Raw genomic sequence first — 25,750 nt, forward strand, 5'->3', positions numbered from 1 at the left:
ATGTGCAGGGTGCTTTGAAAGGTTTTTGGTACTAGTGACAGATTTTTATTTCATTTTTTTAATTTTATACCTCAGACCTGCTGATGGTGGCTGGCCTTGGTTTTCAGCCCATTGACCCATTCAATGAGGCCGCACGCACACCATGCAGTTAAAGCACTGTATCACCATTTTTAAAATGCATAGGTTCCCTCAAAGCATTATGGGAGCTGTGGTTTGTGAAGAGTGCTAGGAGTTGTTAGGATACCCCTGTTTGCCTCCCAGAGCTACAATTCCCAGAGTCAGTTCCTCTTCCCAGGGAGCTCTGGGAATTGTATCTCTGGGAGTGGGAATATTGTTCTCCTAACAACTCAGGTACATTTCCCCACCAGGAATCATTATCCAAGGACTGAAGAAACAGAGATGAGTGTGGGGAAGTCTCTCAGGGAGTCAATCTCTCCTGGGATTTGTACATAAACAGTTATCAAGGAAATGTCTAAAATATAATTAGACTCACAGCTGAAAAGAGCAACAGTACTTGGATTGTGGTTTTATTTCAGTTACAGCTGAAGGCATCCTGTATTCTCCACACCATGCCTGCCCCCTTGTGACAAGCAGTAGGAAAAATTGAAGAGTTCAGGGGTTCAGAACTATGAATTTTCCTTCTAGTGAAGTTGGGCATTGTAGAGGACCACCAAGCATACAGCTGTACTGAAAACAAATGTGGATATTTTAATTTTGAGTTGTTGTTATTTTGAATGAGGAATTGGAGTATGGGGAGAGAAGTACTATAAACTTCCTTTCATGGCTTTGAATGTTTCTGTTTTCTGAACAGGGGATTCAGTTGTAGTGTGGGGAACTGACAGCGTTAAAAATAGGGTGTGTGGGCATGTGTAAAACAAAGATTTGGTAGTTTGTGAGTAGAAAGATACTCAAAGGGGAGAATTTCCGTCTGGATCCCATTCAGATGACCACAATAAAGGAAGAACAGCAGCAGCATGATGGCAGGTTTTGCACCTGTCCTAGGTGCTCATTATATCATGGCTGGAGAGACTCGTGGCATGTACAGCTGAATGGAGGGGTAGCTGTCTTTCTTGAGTACTGAACTTTGAGTTGCTGATCATTTTTGTAAATTTCACATTCTTCCCCTTTAAAGTTCTATAAAGAACTCATTATTAATTTGCTGGTGCCTGGATGTTACTGCTTTCTCCTATTAGAGAAGAAATGAAGTTGTTTTGGGAGACTCCTTTGCTGAGGATAGATGTTGCTGGATCAGACCTCTCATCAGACCCAGGCAGCATGGCCAACTCTATTGGGGACCACATTCCCAATAGTCCAAGCCAGGATGGAGCCCTCATCTAAACACAGCAAATAGTATTCCTGAATAGTGTGCCCCTCAACTTGATTCTTATCCTTCATCTCAGTGGAGAGGTGAGTAGGTGTCACACATGCCTGTGGTACAGAGACACAGGTACACACAAACCATACCTGGGTGCACCTAGGGAAATGAGTTGTGTGCTAAGCCACCCACCTCAGCTTACTCCAGAAAAGGGGTCCACAAACCACTAAACACAACAGTTTAGCAGAGTTCCATTTCAGTTCCATTCTCATCTCCAGGCAGCTATGGAGGACAGATATTTTGATTTCTTTTTGGTTTATCAGCCACAACCTCTCCTTTTAATTCCTGTTGATACATGATGGTGACTGACCAGGTTCACTTTTCATTTTGTATATTTTGGACGAGGGGTTGGGGAATGAGGGGAGAAGTACTATAAAATGCCTTTCGTGTCTTTGAATCTTTTCTATTTTATTATTTTTTTAAAAAAAAGTTAAAAGATTTTCTTGGTTTACAAAAGCACGTGCCTTGTCTCTTTTTCAAGGTGTAAAGTCTTTTCAATTACATTTAATATGAGATTTTCTGAATGGGGAATAAACCTATCCTGCAGGGAACTAGCAATTACTCTCTCTGTGTGAAAAGCAAGTGTAGCTTGGTAGCTTGTGAATAGAGAGACAAAGAGAGAGAGAAGGTGAGAATCATTTTTCTGGATCGTGTTCATATCTGAAACAATCACAATCTGAATTAAGAGCAGCATTATAATGGCAGGCTTTGCCCCTGACCTAGCTACGTATGTATTATAATGTGTCTGGAGAGACCACACACATTTACCGCTGTAGAGATGGATTTCTGTCTATCTCTGAATGGCAACACAAGATCAACCTATTGTCCCAGCGACCAGAATCAATCTCTTTAGTCTCTTGCAGCTTAATAAATTTAGCAGCCATGAGCGAAAGAGAGTTTTTGCCAGGCTTCAGTATCACTTCCTCTCACTGTGTGCTCTTGTACAGTAATACACAGCCGTGTCCTCGGGCTTCAGGTTGTTCATTTGCAGATACAACAAACTGTTTGAATTGTCCCTGGAGATGGTGAATCGTCCCTTCACTTTATCCCCGTAGCGAAAGGTAGTGGACTCTGGATTTATTTCTGCCACATATTCCAGACCCTTCCCGGGAGCCTGTCTTACCCAGCTCATCCAGTGGTTGCTAAAGGTGTAGCCGGAGGCTTGACAGGAGAGACGGAGAGACTCACTAGGCCTTTTGGCATCTCCTCCAGACTCCTCCAGCCGAACCTCTGATTGGACACCTAGGAAGAAAGAGATATACTATTAAGACCCCCTTCATGTTTACCCTAGAACTGAACACCCCCCCCTATGATGAAATGGAGAAAAATTACCCCCAAAGATGGTTGAAAGGAAAACAATTGGAAATAAAAGTAGCATTTTCCCAACTTGAGCTTTGAGACACTTTCTGCCTTTTGCTGTAGATGTGGCTGGGAGGGAGTCTGGCTGATTTAAATAGGAAGATGACCCTACATTTACATACACCTCCAGATAAAAGAGTCACACGAGACTTCCACAAACTCTTCCTCTCTGTTCTTATACAGTAAGCAGGCATGATTTTGTGAATGGCAAAGTATTTCCCATCAATGGGGAATACAGTAGGGCAGCATACCATCCAACATTTCTCCAATGGAAAATAGGGACATCTATTATTATTATTATTATTATTATTATTATTATTATTATTATGCACCACCAATCTGACTGGGTTGCCCTAGCCACTCTCAGCGGCTTCCAACATATATAAAATCATTTGTTGTTGTTTCGTAATTTAGTCATGTCCGACTCTTTGTGACCCCATGGACCAGAGCACACCAGGCACTCCTGTCTTCCACTGCCTCCCGTATAAAATCATAATAAAACAATAAACATTAAACATTACACAATATCCCTATACTGGGCTCTCTTCAGATGTCTTCTAAAGGTTGTATAGATATTTCTCTCCCTGGCTAGAGGGGTTGCATAACTTCATACCCTCCAACTGGGGGTGTTCACCAGTACCCAGGGCAGGTCTGAGTGCATGCATACCAGGCGGGGGAAGAGTGTGCTTGCCCAGCCCTCGCCACCACCAGGCAAATTTCCTTGTATATCTGTCACTCCTAGATTCATTGCGCCTGCCAACCGCAGAGGCTGATGATAGTTCTCTTTTGTGGCTGAAGAGGAATGGGATGCCTGCATGCTTACTGTTCCTGGCCAGTCACTAGGCTGAAGCCATAACCTCAGTTCATGACAGCTCCAAATTGTTCTTGGCCACCCAACCTGGCCCATGGTGACCTGTAGCTGTCCAAATGTGACTCAGAGGAGGCTCAAATCCCTCTGGATATGTCCAATTTGACTTGGGATGCAGCTGTATCCAGTGCACAACATTATTGGTTATTCATAATCTTTTCCTTCCACAAATGTTCTGCTTTATTTTTCATCCCACTTATGGTGCAAGGGCGCCCCTACAGATGGTAATAATGCAGTAACACTGGGGGAGCATCTCAGTAGTACTAATAATGTAGAAGTGTCTTGTGAATGGATCCAGTATAAATCTACCACTATTACAGTAGATATACCCTTCCCCCCCCCTAAAAAAGTCCTGTCTGTTGGGGTCCACAGCTTCAGAATCCATCTTTCATAGTGAAGGTGAGCAGAGAACAGCATGGAAGAATTAACCCCCCCTCCCCTCCAAAAAAAAGTTTAGACTGGGTGTGTGGGGGGGGGGGGGAGAATAAGAATTCACCAAGCAAAGTTAAGGCCACCTGGAAACAGCCTCATAATTCACCAGGGAAAATTAAAGTGCTGACAAAACAGCAGCAGAATTCATCAACAAAGTGAAAGAGATAAGAAAACAGAATCAGAATTTAGAATTCTGAACTCTACTCACCACACCTATGAGTGACATGTACGCTCAGAGCTGAGGAAATGTGACACAAGCCATGATTCATTGGCTGCTGGCAGGATTCCGATTCCATTTCTCATCCTCCTGTAACTGCCACTTTGAGGAGACATAAACCAACATGGGGAAATGAAAGAGCCTGAAATACAGAGCTGTGTTTTACACCCTTTTCCTGAAACGTAGAGCTAGTGATCCCAGGCTGTCGGGACAGGGCTGAGCTGGGAACATGGAGCAAGAAAAGAACTGAAGCAAACACACAGAACATGTGTCTCTAGGTGTGGAAATTGAGAATAAATGAAGATCTGAGCCTATCGTTCTTGCCTGGTTTAAAAAAAAATACAGAAGGTAATCTAAAAGAACTTGTGTAGACACATAAATGATGATGAATCTCTGAATTTAAAAGGCCCTCTGCTATTGAGCTGACAGTACCCCCTGCTGTCCTCTGTACAGACCAAGTGGGGGTGGGGGTGGGGAAAAACCCCTTCCTTGATTGTGGATACAGAAAGCAGCCATCTTGATTCTCTCATTTCTTTCTGTGGAAGAAGACAGGATGATGGTCACTAGAGACACTGCTGATAAAAACTTTGGGGTCACTCTCTCAGAGCTGCGACACCTGATGGAATACCGCAAGTACGAGGCAGTGGAGAAAATAAAGGAACTTTATGGCGATATCTTTGAAATCTGCAAAAGACTGAAGACTTCACCCACACTTGGAATCGTTGGTACCCAATCAGAAGTAGAGCTACGGAAAGCTGTATTCGGAAGTAACTTTATACCACCTAAGAAGCCCCTAACTTTCCTAGAATTAATGTGGGAAGCACTCCAGGATATGACACTATGTATCTTAGAAGTTGCAGCCATCATCTCCCTGGGACTCTCCTTTTACAAGCCACCTGGAGGGAATCTTGCAGCATGCCATGCGGAAGGGCCTGGAGGGGAAGAGGAAGACGAGGAGGCTGACTGGATCGAAGGGTTTGCAATACTTTTATCTGTCATGTGTGTGGTGTTGGTAACTGCCTTCAATGACTGGAGTAAGGAAAAACAATTTAGGGGGTTGCAGAATCGCATTGAAAGTGAGCAGAAGTTTACTGTTATCAGGCACGGGGAGTGCAAGCAGGTGCTAATAGCCGAATTAGTGGTTGGGGACATTGCACAGATCAAATATGGTGACCTTTTGCCAGCTGATGGTTTGCTTATCCAGGGGCATGATCTGAAAGTTGACGAGAGCTCCCTCACAGGGGAATCAGATCACGTCAAGAAGTCATTGACAGAGGACCCAATGTTACTTTCAGGTACCCATGTGATGGAAGGCTCTGGGAGAATGGTTGTTACAGCTGTGGGGATAAACTCACAAACAGGGATCATCCTCACTTTACTCGGAGTCGGAGACGACCAGCCAGAGAAAAAGCAGAAAAATTCAGGAGACATGACTCCCGGACACAGCAAGGAATCTGCCCCAAAGCCCCGCAAAGTGTCTGGAAACCAGGTTGAGGACGAGGAAAGTGGCCAGAAGCATACATCACACCCAAAAGAAAAATCAGTTCTGCAAGCAAAACTCACACGGTTAGCCCTTCAGATTGGCAAAGCAGGCCTGGCAATGTCAGTGATCACAGTCCTCGTCCTTATTGTTTTTTTCCTTGTTCAAACCTTTGCAATTGAGAAGCGTACTTGGACTGTTGAATGCACACCAATTTATATACAGCACATGGTGAAGTTCTTTATTATTGGAGTGACCATTTTGGTTGTAGCTGTTCCAGAGGGTCTGCCACTGGCTGTCACCATCTCCCTTGCCTATTCTGTGAAGCAAATGATGAAGGATAATAACCTCGTGAGGCACCTGGATGCCTGTGAAACCATGGGAAATGCAACTGCAATCTGTTCTGATAAAACAGGGACTTTGACCATGAACAGAATGACAGTAGTTCAGATTTTTATTGGTAGCGCACATTATAAAGTTATCCCCTCCCCTGAAATGATTCGGCCCACCATACTGAGTTACTTGCTTGAAGGCATTGCTGTAAATTGTGCTTATACATCTACAATCCTACCTCCTGAAAAGGAAGGAGGACTCCCTCGCCAAATTGGCAATAAAACGGAATGCGCCTTACTTGGTTTGCTATTGGAACTGAACCAGAATTTCGAAGCTGTAAGGGCTAGGATAACGGAAGAGACGCTGCACAAAGTGTACACCTTCAACTCCGACCGGAAATCGATGAGCACAGTGGTGAAGAAACCCAATGGCAGCTTTCGGCTGTACAGCAAAGGAGCTTCTGAAATACTGCTTAAGAAATGCACCCGCATATTGGATGCCAGTGGGCATTCAGGCCCTTTTTCCAAAAAAGACAGAGAAAAGGTGATCAATAATGTGATTGAACCAATGGCCTCTGAGGGACTCCGCACCATAGGCCTGACATTCAAGGAATTCCCAGCTGCCTACTCAGAACCCAACTGGGACAACGAGGAAGAGATTTTCAAGGACTTGACCTGTATTGCAATTGTAGGCATCGAAGATCCGGTGAGACCTGAAGTTCCTGATGCAATAAGAAAATGCCAGAAAGCTGGCATTGTTGTACGTATGATTACTGGGGATAACATCAACACAGCTCGGGCAATTGCTACAAAATGTGGTATTCTGAAACAAGGGGAAGCCTCTGTGTGCATGGAGGGTCAAGATTTTAATCGGCTGATACGTGGCCCAGATGGAGAGATTAAACAAGAGCTAATGGACAGAGTTTGGCCTACTCTTTGTGTCCTTGCAAGGTCCTCACCTGCGGACAAGTACAACTTGGTCACAGGGATCATTAACAGCAACATCACCGAACAAAGGCAGGTGGTAGCAGTGACTGGAGATGGTACCAATGACGGGCCTGCATTGAAGAAAGCCGACGTTGGCTTTGCAATGGGCATCGCTGGAACTGATGTTGCCAAAGAAGCTTCTGATATCATTATCACCGACGACAACTTCTCAAGCATTGTCAAAGCTGTCATGTGGGGTCGGAATGTGTATGACAGCATCTCCAAATTCCTTCAGTTTCAGCTCACTGTTAACGTGGTAGCCGTTGTAGTCGCTTTTACTGGTGCGTGTGTCACCCAGAATTCCCCTCTGAAAGCTGTTCAGATGTTGTGGGTCAACCTCATAATGGATACCTTTGCTTCTCTTGCTTTAGCAACAGAAAAGCCAACTGAAGCTCTGCTGTTACGCAAGCCTTATGGGAGAAATAAGCCTCTTATCTCCCGCACAATGCTGAAAAACATTTTGTTCCACGCCATTTACCAGATGGCCGTTGTATTTTCCCTTGTTTTTGCAGGTGAAAAATTCTTCGATATAGAAAACGCGAGAAATGTGCCCATGAATTACCCTCCCACCGAGCATTACACCATTGTATTTAACACATTTGTAATGATGCAGATTTTTAACGAAGTCAACGCCCGGAAGATTCATGGGGAAAGGAATGTTTTCTCGGGGATATTCAGTAATACCATTTTTTGCTTTATCAGCGTGGGAACGTTGGTTGTACAGGTCATCATTGTTCAGCTTGGAGGGAAGCCCTTTAGCTGCACAAAGCTTTCACTGGAGCAGTGGTTGTGGTCCATCTTTTTTGGCCTAGGGACATTGATATGGGGACAAGTGATCGTATTTTTCCCAAATCGTTATCTGTGGTTCCTGCCAACGTTTGGTGACAGACCACCAAAAGAGGACATTATTCAAGAAGAAGAAATGTATGAAGAGATTGACTATGGTGAGCTGGAAATGCGTCGAATCAGCCAGGCTTCATGGTGTAGGGGTGTGAACAGAGTACAAACGCAGTACAAAGTAGTAAATACGTTCCGTACTCCCCCTTATGAGGTACACCGCTCAGCTAGTAATAAAACCATCTAACAGAACGCAAGTAGTGATTCTGAAACCTCCTTCACTCGTTGCTGCAGTTGATTTTTTTTAAAAGAGAGTTATGTGCACATTAGCTCTAGTAAGAAACAGATGGGAATTTCTCCAGCACGGTGAGCATAACACATTTTTTTTTTAAAAAGCTCTCTTACAAAATAGAAATGAATTTACTAGAAGATACTGGTGGTGTGGGTGGACGTAAGGAACCAAAATAGCAACTCAGCTCAACTTTACGTCCTAGATGGGTCCGAATATTATGTTAGCAGACCTTTGCTGGATCTTGAGACTTTAAATGTATTTTTTTGCACGGGGTGTCTTCAAAACAATACTGAAGTGCCTCTCTCTGTCCCCTCTCTCTGTATATATATAGATAGATAGATGAATATTGCATAACCTTTTAGTTTGGTGCCTGTTCATGCTTTCAACTAATAACAAATGGGCTGAGTTGCTCAAGGCCCTCAACTGCCTGCTGTTTCCCTCAGTATTTCAGACCATTATTTTATTTTATTTTTAGCTGCTGGGCTCCGATTCATATGAGAGTTGAGATGGGATAGATCTGTCTACAAGTAGGCTAAGTGTATTTGCTTGTTGTTCTTAATAGTTGCTTATGGGAGAAGATGATTAAATAATAAAGATTGCTAAAAAAAACTTTTTATAAGAAAAAGAATCCAGTCAAATATGTTATAAAGTCTTAGGATCATAGGATTGGGAAGCAACTCAGATGTCATCTAGTCTAACCCCTTGATATTGCAGGAATCCTGCTGCTGCAGCATCCCAGAGATATGGCCCTAAAGACTCTGCTTAAAAATGGTCCTCTGTACAGTAGTACCTCGGGTTAAGTACTTAATTCGTTCCAGAGGTCCGTTCTTAACCCGAAACTGTTCTTAACCTGAGGCACCACTTTAGCTAATGGGGCCTCCTGCTGCTGCCGCGCTGCCGGAGCACGATTTCTGTTCTCATCCTGAAGCAAAGTTCTTAACTTGAAGCACTATTTCTGGGTTAGCAGAGTCTGTAACCTGAAGCATATGTAACCTGAAGCGTATGTAACCTGAGGTACCACTGTAAATCCCCCAAGTGCACACCCAAGTGAAGCCTGCTGGCTCTGTTGGGCCTGTCCCCTGAAGAGTGCCCACATCCATGGCTGCCTGCAATTGGTCTAACTGAGCAGGTGCTGGGATTCAATTCTCCTGGCCAGTAAGGAGGCCTTTTCTGGCTCCCGTTGGCTAGGCAAAAACCTCCACACAGCCATCACCTGCTGAGACAGCATTCAGGGAAGGTGGCAGCTGACCTGGAATGCGGAACCTCCAAGTGTCCTGTTCCCCAGGGACATCCCTAATTTAGAGAAACCGTCCCAATTTCTGATTTCATCCTGGAATGTCCCACTTTTCCTTGGGATGTCCCTATTTTCATTGGAGAAATGTTGGACAGTATAGAGTTATCCAATCTCCAAGCGGTCTGAAGGCAATCCTGTATAGGGAATGGTTTGTTTTTTTTTAATAAAAAAAATGTTTATTGTTTTATTATGTTTTTATATATGTTGGAAGCTGCCCAGAGTGGCTGGGGCAACCCAGTAAGATGCGTTGAGTATAAATAGTAAAATTATCATTATGGAATGGGACGTCCCTGTGTTCATCGAAGAAATGTTGGAGGGTATGGGAATGCCATTTTGTTCAGTTCATAATGCAGGACATCAGAATTCAAAGAGCTGAGTCAAGTGACGCAGTGGAGGGGAGGGACATATAGCGTAGGCTACCAGCAGAACTCTCTCAACTCTCAACACATGAGAGAGCCTGCTGGACCAGGACAAAGGCCCATCTACACCAGCATCCTGTTTTTGCAGAGGCGAGATACCTATGTTGTTTATTAAATTTGTTTATCTCCCTATATCTGTAGATCTCATGGCGGTCACAACATAAAATTACAAACACAAAATACATCATAAAAATAAGAACAAAAGCAAGCCAATAATCTCCCCCTCCCATAACACATTTAAAAAGGCATCAGATGTACCCTGCCTATTTGTCTGTCTATATCCACCTGCCATTTAACTCATCCAGATATCTTATGAATGGCAGTGGTGTGCCCTCTAGAGTCCATGCATGTCTACTGCAGAATTTCATTTGCTCTTCTCCATCACCAGATCTTCTCATCCTACCCCAAACCCTCCTGCCTTCTCTTTCCATCAGTTCCTCTTCCTGTCGCCATACTCCACCACCCTCTGTTTTTATGTTCTCTGTGGCCGGTTCCAGAGATGGGGAGCCCCCTATTGCTGTTGGACTACAACTTCCACCATCCCCAACCATTGTTTGGGCTAGAGTAACTAGTGTTGTACTAGTGTACAACAAACCTAGGGAGATTTGGAAAGTCAGAGGTTGCCAAACCATTATCAGGGTCTGGAGAACCAATTTCACCCAAGAGTCACATACTCCTTTTGGCAAGCTCCTGAGAGCCACATGTCAAGGTCCAGAGACAAAAGTAGCTGTGATAGCAAATGTGATTACAGTGGTACCTCAGGTTACATACGCTTCAGGTTACAGACTCCGCTAACCCAGAAATAGTGCTTCAGGTTAAGAACTTTGCTTCAGGATGAGAACAGAAATCGTGCTTTGGTGATGCAATGGCAGCAGGAGGCCCCATTAGCTAAAGTGGTGCTTCAGGTTAAGAACAGTTTCAGGTTAAGAATGGACCTCCAGAACGAATTAAGTACTTAACCCGAGGTACCACTGTATTAGTTTGGTACAGTACGCTAGTGTCTGCCCGTCTTTGCATATCCCTTTCGGTCCTCCAGATAAGCAAGAGACTATACAATATTAGAATTCACAGGGACATTCTTCACAGGGAGAATCATATACTGTATTTTTTGCACCATAACACTCACCTTTTTCCTCCTAGAAAGTAAGGGGAAATGTCTGTGCGTGTTATGGAGGGATTGCCTACGGGTGGCGGGGGGGGGATCTACTGCAGTCGTGAGCAGAGGATCCATGGTTCCCCTACCTTCCCTCCTCCATGGCTCACTTTGAAACAGCAAAGCGGGAGAGGAGCCGCTGAGTGGGGAGGAGAGAAGGAAAGAGAGCCTGCTTCTTTAAAGGAGCAAAGCTCGCTACATAGCAGCGAAGTTTTTCAGCTCGCTAAGCCGGGGATGAGCGGGGAGGAGGAAGAAAAGCAGAGCCTACTTGCTTTAAAGGAGCAAAGTGGGAAAGGAGAGGAGCTTTCTCCCCTTATACCCCTCTTCTTCATTATTAGCAGCATCCTTCTCCACCCACCCCACGCGTGCTCCTTGTCCCTTGAGCACTTTTCCTTCCCTCCCCACTTAAAACGTGGTTACAAAGCACGGATCCACATGGATCCTCAGGATTTTTGCACTGGGTCACCCCAAATTCACCATCAGATCACATAGCATGCCCATGGCTACATCTTGCACCAAAAAAATCACGCACCCACTGTTGCCTGGGGCCACAGTGGTGCAAAAACGTGGTTACAAAGCACGGATCCACATGGATCCTCAGGATTTTTGCATTGGGCTACTCCAAACTCACTGTTAGATCACATGTCTGTGGCCACAGCATGAACCACAAAAATCATACATCCACTGTTTCGTTTAGAATATTTTTTTCTTGTTTTCCTCCTCTAAAAACTACGTGCGTGTCATGGTCGGGTGTGTGTTATAGAGCGAAAAATACGGGTAACTGTAGATTCCAATCCCCTGCAATACAAGAATCCTGATCACAGCCATCCCTGGGTGGGCTCAAATCACCAACCTTCTGGTTATCAGACAGACAGACACACTGACCCATCCTCCACAGGAAGGCAAATTTGTATGCAAAGCAGGATCAGTGTGGGATGTATCCTGCGATGAGTTCCAAGGACCAGATAAAAAGGCCTGGGAGCCTAAGATGCCCCACATCTGGGTTATACAGTAAAGAAAAAGAGCACCATGAAGAATCTCAGCTTCTACTGTGAGCAAGCAAGAAGATAGCAGCAGTGATGGGAAGATGGCTAGGCGATTGTCATCTGAGGCTGAGCAGGGATTAAATCCCTCTGCCTTCGTTGTATGTGCCTGTGCCCTGCCATAAACTGGGCAGAGAGTCAATTCAGGATTAAACCCTGTCTCCTCGTCCATCAGAGGACCTCAGCAGTGACATCAGCTGATGGTCAAGATACCACAGTATGGGGGAAATGGCCTCATGGGACACGTTGTAATACCTGGTGGACCAAAATTAGACTAGTGGTTTCCCAGCTCTGATATAAAACATAGGCAGCCCAGGTAATGCACTGCCACAAGATATGGTGATGGCCAACCAACCTATGCATTTTAAGACTAATTCACCACTGCCAGAAATAAGCAGCAGGGAATTGCTATTGTCCTATACAGTACATGGAATCCCTGTAGGTATCTGTGGTTGACCACTGTTGCAAACATGACGCTGGATTACATAGATATCCACCACAACAGGCCCCTTACTGTGTTGCTATCATGGGCAACAGGTTCCGGTTGTGTCATTGCCACATCTAGGCTGAATATTTCATCACTTTATCAGATGCAACCCAAGAGCCAAAACTTGAAGCTGGTGTTTGCTCACTTGATTCTGTTGACTCTTCCTCCCAGTTACTTTGCCATCAGAGAGCAGAGGAGGGTGGAATTTTTACAAGTGGTGTCCGCCAGAGGCCAATATTGAATCGAATGTAATTATCTCCACCGCAATTATCTCAATCACTGTATTTCATTGTCTTGGCCGACTGTTTCCAGTGTATGGTTGAAAAACACAGAACAAAAATGTATATGCAACTCTGATGTGGCTATAAATCCTTCCACATGTGTGGTCCAGGGCAGGGTTGGGGTGGGGGGCACAATTCAAGTTTCTGCTGCACAAGGCATTTACTTTCCAACTTTGTTGTTGAAGATAAGATTAGTGCAGTTCTGACTACTGCCGTTCATTATAATTGAAGCAGAAGCAGAAGAAGAAGAAGACTGATCCTAATCATTAGCGTGTAGATGAATGCAGAAGAACCTGCTCCAGGGAGAAGCTTTGGTAGTGTAATGCAAAGCTCCGTGTGTTCCAGTTTCTCCTACTGTTCATAAAGTGCACAAGAGAAATCATGCAATGTGCCGAAAACAATCCCTTCCATGGTCCGCAAAGCTGGTACCAATCAGGGGACCTCATCATTGGTGGAGTTGCCTCTCAGACCACATCTCCATTTCCCCAACTTACCTTTCAGATACACCCTTCTGAAGATCAGCCGTTTGATATTCCAATGTAAGTAACCCCCCCCTTTCCATGTCATGTGAGCTTGGAATCTTTAATACAGACACAGAAGATGTCAAATGCATCCAGAACATTGCTTTATATATCCCAGGGCCCCTGCAGAACATTTGTTCAGTGAGGTTTCACCCTGAAAAGCTTCACAAAACTTACACATAAGCTTTGCATGATATGTTATTTATTGAGCTTTCGTCCTCGTTAGTTTTCACGATGGTTTCGCACCTTTCCATCAATTGATCAGTATCACACATTTGTTCATGCATTTCCATATCTCTTCCCTTTACCAGGAAAAAAAAACTGCTTCAAAAAAATAAATAGAGAAAGAAGTAATTTCTCCCCCATAAATATTTTAATCATTTTTATTAATGCACAGAAAAAATTCAGGTATATGATTTAGAGACTGACTAGTGGTGACCATAGGCATGTAAACATGCACATGTTGTGCCCAGACTTTCCCATTGCATTGAAATGGGGGACTCAGTGTTGTCTCAAATCATTCTGATTTTACATATAGAGAAATGTATTTTTTCTGAGCAATACCAATTATTGAAAAAAAGTTGGGAAAGGACAAGTATCTGAAAATGACACTCAGGCTGGGGAATGGGGAATTGCAGTGAAGTGCAGGAGATTCCAGCATACACTGACATGGGGGGATTATGGCAAAATGCACCCACCTTGAAAATGAGCTTTTGGAGGAGTATCTGGTATGTAGGAGAAAAAACCAAGACTCCAGAAATTGATGGACAATGAAAGGAAGGAACGAAATAAGGGTTTCCCAGCCTTTTTTGACTGCTGAATTTTAGGAGACTTCCTGCCACAATGCACTTGTATAGTACCCCATCCCCTAAATTTTCCTATTATCCTGCAAAATGTATGGATTCTGAGCTAGGAAAATCCAACAAAGCACTTTGATTTCACTAAATATGACTCATTTCCAAACGGTACTTCTTTCCAGGTGGGTCTATACACATTAACAAATTCTCTTTTTTTAAATACATTATTCAGATTCTTTGTCTCTGGTTACAATTGCCATTTCTGACTATCGTTCACTTTCAAAACCATTGGAATTTTCTTTTTAAGACACGCAATGGAAATATATATATAGTAATAAGCACAATATGAGTTCAAAATTAAAATTGATTTGATGATGATAATAATATTAATAATAATCATAGAGTTGTAATAGAGCACAAGGGCCATCGAGTCCAACCCCCTGAATAATAATTTACTATTTACATCCCCACCCATCTGGCTGGGTTTAATGTAAGAGTGGCCCGGCATTCTAAAAAAATATTTACATGCACTGTAGTATTAATTTAAAAAGGATCTTTGGATCTATTCACAGTATGGTGACAAAATTCTACCAGCACATCCTGGCTTTAGCATTCGCCATAAATGTCATCAACGAGAATCCCAAGATCTTACCAAATGTGACACTCGGTTTCCACATCTGTGACAGCTACTATGATGCAAAACTGACCTATCACACCACTTTGGAGATAGTCTGCAAATTGCACAGATTTGTCCCCAACTATAAATGTGATACTCAGAAAAACCTAATAGCCATTATTGGGGCACTCGTCTTTGATGTCTCCTTCCACATGGCAGACATCCTACATCTCTACAAAATTCCACAGGTAAGATCTGTGCATTTTCTTCACCTGATGTCCAATTCCTGTCTCATTGTGGGGTTGATTTTGTGGTTCCAAAAAAGAGAAAACAATTATGGACTGAATTTTTTTTTTGTATATATGAATGACCAGGCAAAATCATGTTTCAAGACCTAGAGGAACAGAAAGAATGGCTTAGAAGCAGGTATGTATATAAGACTTATTCACTGTGGTTGCTGTCAGGGATCAACAGCAACAATATTTGTCAAGTTCTTGACTATAATGCTGTGAATGTTAACCAAAGCTAGAAAGGCATAAATGCTTGAAAATGGATTTACATGCATTCAGGTACACATCTCCTCTATCCCTAAAGCACATGTACATTTCCTTTCAGCTCACTTATGGATCTTTTGCCAAAGAACTGATAGATACAACACAAGTTCCTTTTGTTTATAACATGGTCCTCAGTGAAGCCCACCAGCAACTGGGCATTGTAAGGTTACTCCAGCATTTCAGGTGGACATGGGTTGGACTCTTTGCTGTGGACAGTGACAGTGGAGACCATTTCTTACATGCCATTGAGCTATTGTTTTCCAACAATGGAATTTGCTCAGCTTTCACACAAAGGATCACAAGTCAAGGCCATTTCTTTACTAATAAGGAGATTGGAAGATTTGAGCTACATAAATATGCCAACGATCCAAAAGCCAGAGCAGTTGTGCTCTACGGTGAAACGATGACATACCTGTTACTGAACACAATAATATCTTTGTCATTTCCTGATCTAAAGTTAGACCCATCTTTTACCAAGGTGTGGATTTTCACAGCCCAGATAGATGTTGCAGTAACACCTCTTTTAAGGAGATGGAATTTTGAACTTTTCCAAGGCACCATTTCCTTTGCAATTCACTCAAATGAACCTCGAGGGTTCCAAACCTTTCTTCAAAACAGAAATCCTTACTCGCCACAAGGAGATGGTTTTCTCAGAGATTTTTGGGAGCAGGTTTTTGAATGTTCACTTCCAAATTCTCTGGGATTAATGGAAGATAATGATGATGAACGCTGTTCTGGGGAAGAGAAGCTGGAAAGTGTTCCTAGCTCTGTTTTTGAAATGGCAATGAGTGGCCACAGCTACAGTATCTACACTGCAGTCCACGCCATAGCTCACGCATTGCATGCAATGTGTACATTCAGGACCAAGCACCAAGGAACACTGGGTATCACAGGACTTGAATTACAGAATCTTCAGCCATGGCAGGTAACATTTTGACAGGTAATCACTAATAGGAACATATGACTCTACTTTATTATAAAATGTATGAATTTACATTTTTCCTATAACTGAAATCTGAAAAAATAAAAAACTCTACATTTTGGTATTAGCTTTCTATAAATAAAAAAGAAGGAACATTCATGAATATATAATAGCAACAAAGGTGTTCATAAAGATTCAGAAGAAAAATTGCAGGAAGTTGTTCTTATTTTCTTTTTTCTCTCCCCACCAGCTGCACCTGTTTCTTCAAGGTCTTTTGTTTAACAACTCAGCAGGTGAAAAGGTGTCTTTTGATGATCATGGGGAATTTGTACCCAGCTTTGACATAATGAATTTGTACATATTCCCAAACAATTCCTTTCTAAAAACAGAAGTTGGAAGAGTGGTTCCACATGCTCTTGAAGGGGAACAATTCACCATTAATGAGGATCTCATAATGTGGCACAGAAAATTCAACGAGGTATGGATTCTTTGGTATTTTAGAAAGCTGCTCTGTTATCCAGATAGATGATTCAGGGTAGATAATGGTGTGAAGTTTCCTTCAGTCTGTAATGGATCTGGATCATAACTGGGCCTGTTTCTATAATAATCCCTTTGGTTATTTGTCAGGGAATAATATGCCACACCCCACTGCTAGGGGAAGCAATAGAAGAATTGAATCTTCTTGAATGAAGCTACTATACCACTTTAAAAAGGAAGTATTGTCTGCAACATGGCATCTTTGTATTTAAGCAAGCTCAGAAAGCAATGTGTGAGTAGACTGTCACCACTGGGGACCAAGCATTTTTTTTTAGTCTGAACCCCCCTTTTTCTCCTATTTTTCTTTGAGAAGGAGATAAGGCACCTTTTCCTAGTGAGCATTCACAAGTATTGTTTGAGTGACAGCAGCATAACCAACTCAGCTCCCTGTGCTGCTGAATCTGGTTTATGGGATGCTCTTGGACCTTGGAGGCTTTAGCCGGCTGAATGGTAAGCAGTAAGAGTGAGATGGAGGAATAAGGATATATGTTGCATTGGTCAAAACACTGAGGGCCTGGGCCATTAGCTAAGGTGGTGTAATCTTCCACATTCTGCATCACTTTATCAGAGGGACGTCTGTCTATTCCCTGAGACTCTCAAACAACCCTAATACGTTAGTGAGACAGGACTTGGTGTTACAAAAACCAAGGTGGTTCTAGTTCAGCAAAGTTTGTTCTTCTATATGCTGAGTTGTTTTATCTTTAAAAATAGTTTCCACCAGTTTTCCCATATTGAATAACTACATTTATTGTCAATGTGCCAAATTTACTGAGGTTTAACTGTTCACTTCCTTATCTGACTTTCAGATGATTAACATTTTCCTCAATCATATTCTCTCTCATCCTGAGCTCGCTCACCTTTTTTTTAATGGATAGGTGGTCCCCATTTCTGTATGTAGTGATTCCTGCCCCCCTGGTCAGCAGAAGAAAAAAGAGGAAGGGAAGAAATTTTGCTGCTTTAGTTGTGATCTGTGCCCAGAAGGGAAGTTTTCAAACCAAACAAGTATGTAATGGAGAGCATCAAATATTGATACATACAGGATTAACATGCATGAAATTTAGTAACAGTCAGGATACATGAACATGTGGCTGAGTGGCTCAAAAATAGTTGGGGTTTGTCAACATATGTTCAAGGGGTTTTATGGGTATTTGGAGACAATGCACACTTGGGTGGACAGCTGGGCCAAGTATGCATCTTAAGTTTACATACCCCAGGCTCACGTTGCTAGTTGGGAGAAATTTGTTCCCAATCCATGGCTAGGGAGTCACAGATTGCAGCACTTAACGTGCCCTGACAGACCAGTGGGTGCCATGCCTTCTACCTGCCAGTACTTTCTGAATTTGGCTAATCAGGTTGTAGATCTGCTAAGTGTTATGTGTAATATATACGATCCATCAACCACTCCATTGTTTCTCAAGTACAGTCATACATCGGGTTACAGTCGCTTCAGCTTGCGTTTTTTCAGGTTATGGATGCACCAAAACCCGGAAGTACTGGAATGGGTTACTTCCAGGTTTCGGCAGCCACACATGCGCAGAAGCACTAAATTGTGCTATGCGCATGTGCAGAAGCATCAAATAGCAACCCACGCATGCGCAGATGTGCCGCTGCGGGTTGCGAATGCACAGGTTTCGAACATGCATTCTGCACGGATCACGTTCACAACCCAAGCATTCACTGTATTCATTATTAGTGTGGAGGGAAGGAATGTAGTTAATACTAAAATGATTAACTCCATGTGTGGAAACTGGAAGTAGCAGGGACAATGGCCTTCAACATCCACACTGAACATTTCTGAGGCCTGGCTTTGTATGTAATTTGACGCTATGATGGCATTTTTTGCTTTTTCAGACCTGAAAGAATGCTTCAAATGCCCAGAAGATCAATATCCAAACAAGAACAGAGATAGATGCATCCCCAAAGTAGTAACCTATCTTTCTTATGAAGACTCTTTGGGAATCAGTTTGACTTCAGCTGCTCTTTCTTTTTCCCTCATCACGGCTTTGGTGCTCAAAACTTTTATAAGGCACAAAGATACCCCCATAGTCATAGCCAACAACAGAGACCTCACCTATGCTCTCCTCATTTCCCTCCTACTCTGCTTCCTCTGTTCCTTACTCTTTCTTGGGCAACCCAGGAAGTTGACCTGCCTTCTACGACAATCTGCTTTTGGCATCATCTTCTCTGTGGCTGTATCATGTGTGTTGGCCAAAACCATCACGGTGGTTGTTGCTTTCATGGCCACCAAACCAGGATCCAGCATGAGAAAGTGGGTGGGGAAAAGATTGGCCAACTCCATTGTGTTTTTCTGCTCAATGATTCAAGCAGGCATTTGTATGGTGTGGCTGGCAACCTCTCCCCCATTCCCAGATATGGACATACACTCACAGACTACAGAGATTGTCGTGGAATGCAAGGAAGGGTCTGTCCTCATGTTTTATCTTGTTTTGGGCTACTTGGGCCTTCTGGCTATCATCAGCTTCACTGTGGCTTTCTTGGCTAGGAAGTTGCCAGACACATTCAATGAAGCCAAGTTCATCACCTTCAGCATGTTGCTGTTTTGCAGCGTTTGGATATCATTTGTCCCAACCTACCTGAGCACCAAGGGGAAATATATGGTAGCTGTGGAGATTTTCTCCATCTTAGGCTCTAGTGCTGGTTTACTGTGTTGTATCTTTTTCCCCAAATGCTACATTATTATTATGCGGCCCGAACTGAACAGCAAGGAACAACTAATAAAAAGAAAGTTTTAGATCAGTGTATTTGCCTATTATATGTTTTTGTACTATTTAGTGGGTGCTTAGGGCTTATTCTAGAAGAAAGCATCAAGCAATGCATATGTTTCACATAGAAGCGGTTCACTGGATTGTCCTGAGTTATGTTAGATGGGTGGTTGCTTACTATGAGGGTCAGGAATGAGGTACTGGGGGGGGGCATGTTGTAGAAACACACCCCAAACTTACAAGTATGCACTACATGAGTGGAACCAATATATATTGGAAAACAATATCTTTGGATGATGAAATAAAAAAATTCCTTCCAGTAGCACCTTAAAGACCAACTAAGTTAGTTCTTGGTATGAGCTTTCGTGTGCATGCACACTTCTTCAGATACACTGAAACAGAAGTTGCCAGATCCTTCTATATAGTGAGAAGGTGGGGAGGGGTATTACTCAGAAGGGTGGTGGGAATGGGAGATTGGCAGATAGCTGAGATGAGCCTGTTGACGACTCTTAACGACTGCAATAGGTCTTACAGGAAAAGGCAAGGGGTGAGAAGGTGAAAAATGGCTTAGTCATGTATAATAGATAAGAATCCAATGTCTTTGTTCAGACCAGGTCTCTCCATGGTTTTAAGTTTGGTAATGAGTTGCAATTCAGCAGCTTCTCTTTCCAGTCTATTTCCAGTCTATTTGGATGATGACTGTTTATTGATTAGCAAATGTTTTGTTTGTTATGGTGACTGTAGAGATCTCCATATGCCAAATTATTGTGAAAAGAGGGAGCCGCTAGTAAGAAGAAAAGATTAGGTTACAATTCACTGTGTTATATGTTTGCCGCCCTATGGTGTCCAGACTGTGAGCTTAATCTAGCAATAAGCACCTGTTCCTATATATGGTAAAAGATTTTTTATTTTTTTTAATGTGCACTCCTGTCCTAAGCCGATGGAACATATATATCTTAAATTCACAAAATGTGGAAGTTTAGCATACAATTTGTATATATCATCCCTCTTGTGTCCATGTACTGGTCAGGGTGACTTGCAACCATTTTAATTATAACACAATAAAATTTATTAAAATACCTGCAAGAAATAAAATAAACGTTAAATCAATTTAGTAACGGCTGGTTGTTGTACAGTGATTTTTTCTCCTTTTAGTTTCACTCTTGAACATAATGTATAATTGTGAAAGCAATACCATCCATGTCTTCTTGAATGTCATCCTCATTCAGTTCAGTGCAGTTTTCTCCCGGGCAATTGGATACAGGTTTGCAGCCCTAGTCAGTGAAATATATGTTCTATTGGTCATACTCAGAGTAGGTTCAAAATCAAGGGGCGGGGGCTTATGACATTTAGATCTACAATTTCATACAAGCAAGATTATAAAACAGGATCGGCGTGGTCAGATAATTATGCATACTATGTTACCTGCAACACAAATGCTTCTTGCTGGCCACTGGAAGCAGCCAAAGTTTCTATCAACAGAGGAATAATCAGGAATTATCTCACAATGAGAGGAATTTTGAACCTGCCTTATACTAAGTCAGAGCATTAGTATATTCTACAATGACTAAGAGTAAATCTCCAGGAATTGAGACAGGAGAAATTCCCAGCCATGGAAGATTGAATCTTAAACAGTCTTGAACAAATGCTCTGCCATTGAACTATGGCCCTTTCTTATCATGATTTAGCATATCAGTGATGTTGTTTCCCACCCAAATGTGAATATTTGCACTTCACCTTTTCTTCCACCCACCTGTGGATATTTACATTTCATCTGTTTTTGTTTGCCAACTGTATGTGCTTCTACCACTGATCTATACAGTCTTTTCTTTTCAATGCTCTCCTATGATTCCTCAAGAAAGCGCGTGCCAGACATCATGGTGTCACTGTGTGCCCTCATGCAGAAGTGCCTAATAACACACACAAACTTAGCATGAAATGGCAGACCTGCCTGGAGAACAAGCAATAAACATAGCTCCAGGCTTCATCTCTAAAATGGAGGTATATTGATGAAACAGACCATTCAAATGTGTTGGGGACTTTTGCAAGGAGTGGACTGTGGCTGGAGTTAGTGCATCAAGAGCCACCACACACAGACAGATCCTGGAGATGGGATTCAAATGTCGTACTCCTCTTGTCAAGCCGCTCCTGAACAAGAAACAACGTCAAAAGTGTCTTACCTGGGCTAAAGAAAAAAAGAACTGGTCTGTTGCTCAGTGGTCCCAAGTACGCTTTCCTGATGAGAGCAACTTTTGCATCTCATTTGGAAACCAAGGACCCAAAGTCTGGAGGAAGAATGGGGAGGCACACAATGCCAGATGCTTGAAGTCCAGTGTGAAGTTTCCACAGTCTGTGTTGATTTGGGGAGCCATGTCATCAGCTGGTGTTGGTCCAGTATGCTTCATTAAGTCCAGGGTCAACACAGCCATAGAATCATAGAGTTGGAAGAGACCACAAGGGCCATCAAGTCCATCTACCATGAGATTTTGGTTGTTTTTTTAAAATCATATTTATTAAAGTTTCCAGAAATATAGAAATACAAAGAAAAAAGAAAAAGAAAAAAGATACTTAAAACCTTACTTTCATTGCCTACTTTCTGGGACTCCCCCCCTCCCCCTCCCAACAAGCTCTCACTCCCAATTTGAAACTTAATTTGTTTAACCCACTATCCAAATTGAATTGTACAAATCTTACCACCGTCCCACATCATTAACAAGAAAAGAAAAAAGATTTTCCCCAAGATCCATCCCAGTTCCTTCCACGAATTCCCTTTTTTAAACACGTCCAATCAAAATAAAATGACATACGTAAGTTATATAAAGAAATAGAAAATAAAAGATATAAAAAGATTCAAAAGATGGTTACACAGCCTTTGGATTCCAAATCTCCCCCCCCCCCCTTCCCCGGTTTGAATTCCCCATGTCCATCAGTCTATATGTTATCAGCCTGGAGGTCTCAAGTCATGGCCAAATTTCTCCCCAATTCCATCTTGCCGGTTTTCTTCTAATTTATTAATTTTAATAATATTTAACTTCAAACGTCCAATCTAACAGAGGCCTTTAATTTCCTTGATCTTTACCACTCCTCCCATTGTTCTTTCCGTGTCGTAGTCAGTCCTTTGTTCTTATTATTCCTCAGTTTCTCAGGTTTCTTGTCCTGTTCAGCTGGTAAAACGTTCTAATTCAGAAATCTGGTATCTCTACAGAGGTTTGTTATTCAGGAACAAAAACTTACGTCCAGTCCCTTCCTTTCTTCAATAGAAAATTCTATTGTCTCCTTTAATGTAAATACCTCTGTAGACAAAATACTATTTCAGTTTTGCAGCTTTCCCAGAAGATAACAAGTCCTGTGCGAATCCCGGAGTATTTTTCCACTTACGACCATTCTTGTAATGTCCCGAAACCCCTCTAGGGGGATTGTAATAACTTTGTATCCTCTAATCCAAAAGTCAAATTGTTGTTCCTTATTTTCCGACAGTTTATATCCATATTGTAGCAAATTGTAACAAAATTAACCAGCAAAGTCCTCATAACAAAGTCCTCTTTATATTCTCCAGCTTTGACAGCTACTTTGACAGCTGTCAAAGTCTCCGTCTCTCTTCACCAGGCTCTGCGAATCGCCCCGGTTCCCAGGGGGGGTTGCATTTTCCTTCTCACCCTCCACTCTTCTCCTCCAGCACAGTTCTTATAATTTCCCATCGTGAAATTAATGATTTTTATCAAAAGTATACTTCTCTTTCGACCTTGGTTACCCAGTCCTTGTTTTGGAATGTTTACAATAGGGGGGGGGATTGACTTCCTTTTTAGATCACCCCCGCTCGTGCCAAATCTGAAAAAATTCATTTTTTTCTCCTTTTGAACCCGGTTTCCCAATTACTCACGGGTTGTTGTTAATAGTCCAAATTTCCAATGGAAGAAGTCAGCGCTTTCCGTCGAATGGCATGCGGCTGCGCTCGGCACGGAAAGCAGAGGACTCAAAGCACCACGCCGCTCCCCGGCACCCGATCCGAAGCCTTTAAAAAGGCTCCTTCACGAGTCGGGAGGGTGCTAATGGTGCCAGCCGAGTCACCCATGTCCACGGGCTCTGTGCCTGTGGTTTTTAAGGGTCCCCGCGTCGCCGGCGCGGTAGGACCCAGCCCCTGCCGAGCAGACTCCCTCCGGAGCTCGGCGATGGCGCCAACCCGGAAGTCCATCTACCATGAGATTTTGGAGGACTTGACCTGGCATGTGTAACAGATGAAGCAGATGGTTGGATGAAGCAGATGGGCCTGTTATTGCCACTGCTTGTCCACCAGGTTTCTCTTATGCACAGCAACCCAGGCCTTGTGGGCGGGGAGGGGGGGGACTGCAGTGATTTTTAGGAAGTCATTAGTTTGCACCAGGCGTCCTACTGGGAAGACCCAGTTCTCTGAGTGCATGTTCTGGAAGTTGGGCAATAGGGGCAGTACAGGATTCCTTTTGGTGTACCGACTTCCCCACTGCACCCAGGATTCCCTGCCCGAGCTGCTTCAGGTGTGGAGGATGTTCTCCTGGAGACACCTAGTTTGGTTGTCCTAGGGGATTTTAACATCCATGCCGACACGACCTTACAAGGGGCCACTCGGGACTTCATGGAAAGCATGGCCTCCACGGGGCTGTCCCTGAATAAGTCTGGCCCAACTCATAGTCCCGGACATGCCTTGGACCTGGTGTTCACCTCTATGGATGTTGGTGATCTGACACTAAGTAAAAGCGAAACAAAAGAAGTGCCATGGTCAGATCACTTCCTGGTGCAACTGGACTTCTCCGCGACCCTTCCCCTCTGCAGGGAGGTGGGACTGATTTGGATAGTCCGCCCCCGCCACTTAATGGATCCAAATGGTTTCCAGAGAGTGGTAGGGGATGCTCTATCCCATGTTGATGGCCTTTCAGCTGATTCCCTGGTGGCCCACTGGAATGTGGAGTTAACCAGGGCTATTGACTGTTTGGCTCCGAAGTGCCCTCTCCGATTTCATGGAGCCCAGACAGCCCCGTGGTTTTCCATGGATCTAAGGACAATGAAACAATCGCTGAGACGGCCAGAGCGCCGGTGGCAGATAACTCATTCTGAAGTTGACCGGACACAGGTTAGAGCTCAATGTTGAGCCTACCAAGTGGTGGTAGCGACGGCGAATAAGACTTTCTTCATCGCCTCTATTGCATCTGCAGAAAACAGCAGCAGGAGACTCTTTCAGATGGTTCGCAATTTAGAACCACCTGCTACATTGGGGCCCAGTACGGGCCACATGATCTCTTGCAATGATTTTGAAAAGTTTTCTGCAGATAAAATTGCTCAGATTCGGGAAGAGGGAGCAGGGCGGGAGAGTACTAGAGTCCTGTCTAGTCAAGTTGTGTGGGATCAATTCCAATCTCTTACCTCCGAGGATGTGGACAGGCTGCTTGGACAAGTGAAAACAACCACCTGTCTCATTGATCCTTGCCCATCCTGGCTTATAAAAGCTAGCCGGGAAGGGCTGGACGATGGGCTCCGTGGGGTGGTGAATGCTTCTCTCTGTGTGGGAGCCTTCCCAGACCCACTAAAAGAGGAGGTTATTAAACTGCTTCTTAAAAAAAACATCTTTAGATGCTGCCAATATGGCCAACTCTCGCCCAGTCTCAAATCATCCATTCTTAGGCAAGGTGATAGAGCGAGTGGTTGCTGAACAACTCCAGACACGCCTGGAAGAAGTGGACCATTTGGATCATTTCCAGTCGGGGTTCAGGCCTCATCATGGGACTGAAACTGCCTTGGTCGCACTGGTTGATGATTTCCGGCGGGCTAGGGACAAAGGTGAGAGCTGTTTCCTAGTTCTGCTGGATCTCTCAGCGGCTTTTGACACCATCGACCATAACATCCTTCTGGACCGTCTCGAGGGGTTGGGAGTTGGGGGCACTGTTATACAGTGGTACTGCTCCTTCCTCCTGGGCCGTGTTCAGAAAGTGGTGGGGGGGATGAGTGTTCAGACTCCTGGGCTCACTTGTGGGGTGCCTCAGGGTTCTGTCCTCTCCCCCATGCTTTTCAACAGCTACATGCAGCCGCTGGGAGACATCATCAGGGGGTTTGGGTTGGGTGTTCATCAGTATGCGGATGATACCCAGCTCTACCTCTCTTTCAAATCAGAACCAGTGAAGGCGGTGAAGGTGCTGTGTGAGTGTCTGGAGGCGGTTGGAGGATGGATGGCAGCTAACAGATTGAGGTTGAATCCT

The 25,750-nt window shown here is 43.5% G+C and overlaps 2 protein-coding genes across 1 annotated transcript; both read left to right on the top strand.

The window, feature by feature from the left end:
• Positions 1-25,750, top strand: part of LOC310691375 (vomeronasal type-2 receptor 26-like) — a 460,470-nt gene that overhangs the window by 286,910 nt on the left and 147,810 nt on the right.
• LOC310691350 (plasma membrane calcium-transporting ATPase 1-like) lies at positions 4,287-8,163 on the top strand. The gene has a single exon (XM_083471111.1). It carries the CDS (start codon positions 4,805-4,807, stop codon positions 8,132-8,134), a length of 3,330 nt encoding a protein of 1,109 aa, XP_083327237.1. The 5' UTR covers positions 4,287-4,804; the 3' UTR covers positions 8,135-8,163.

Source organism: Podarcis liolepis (assembly GCF_965112155.1).
Source record: "Podarcis liolepis genome assembly, chromosome: 13".
In the NCBI taxonomy this organism is placed as follows: domain Eukaryota; kingdom Metazoa; phylum Chordata; class Lepidosauria; order Squamata; family Lacertidae; genus Podarcis; species Podarcis liolepis.

Excerpts from the sequence above, each read along its gene's own strand:
- LOC310691350 (XM_083471111.1), top strand. The coding sequence starts at position 4,805 with ATGATGGTCACTAGAGACACTGCTGATAAAAACTTTGGGGTCACTCTC.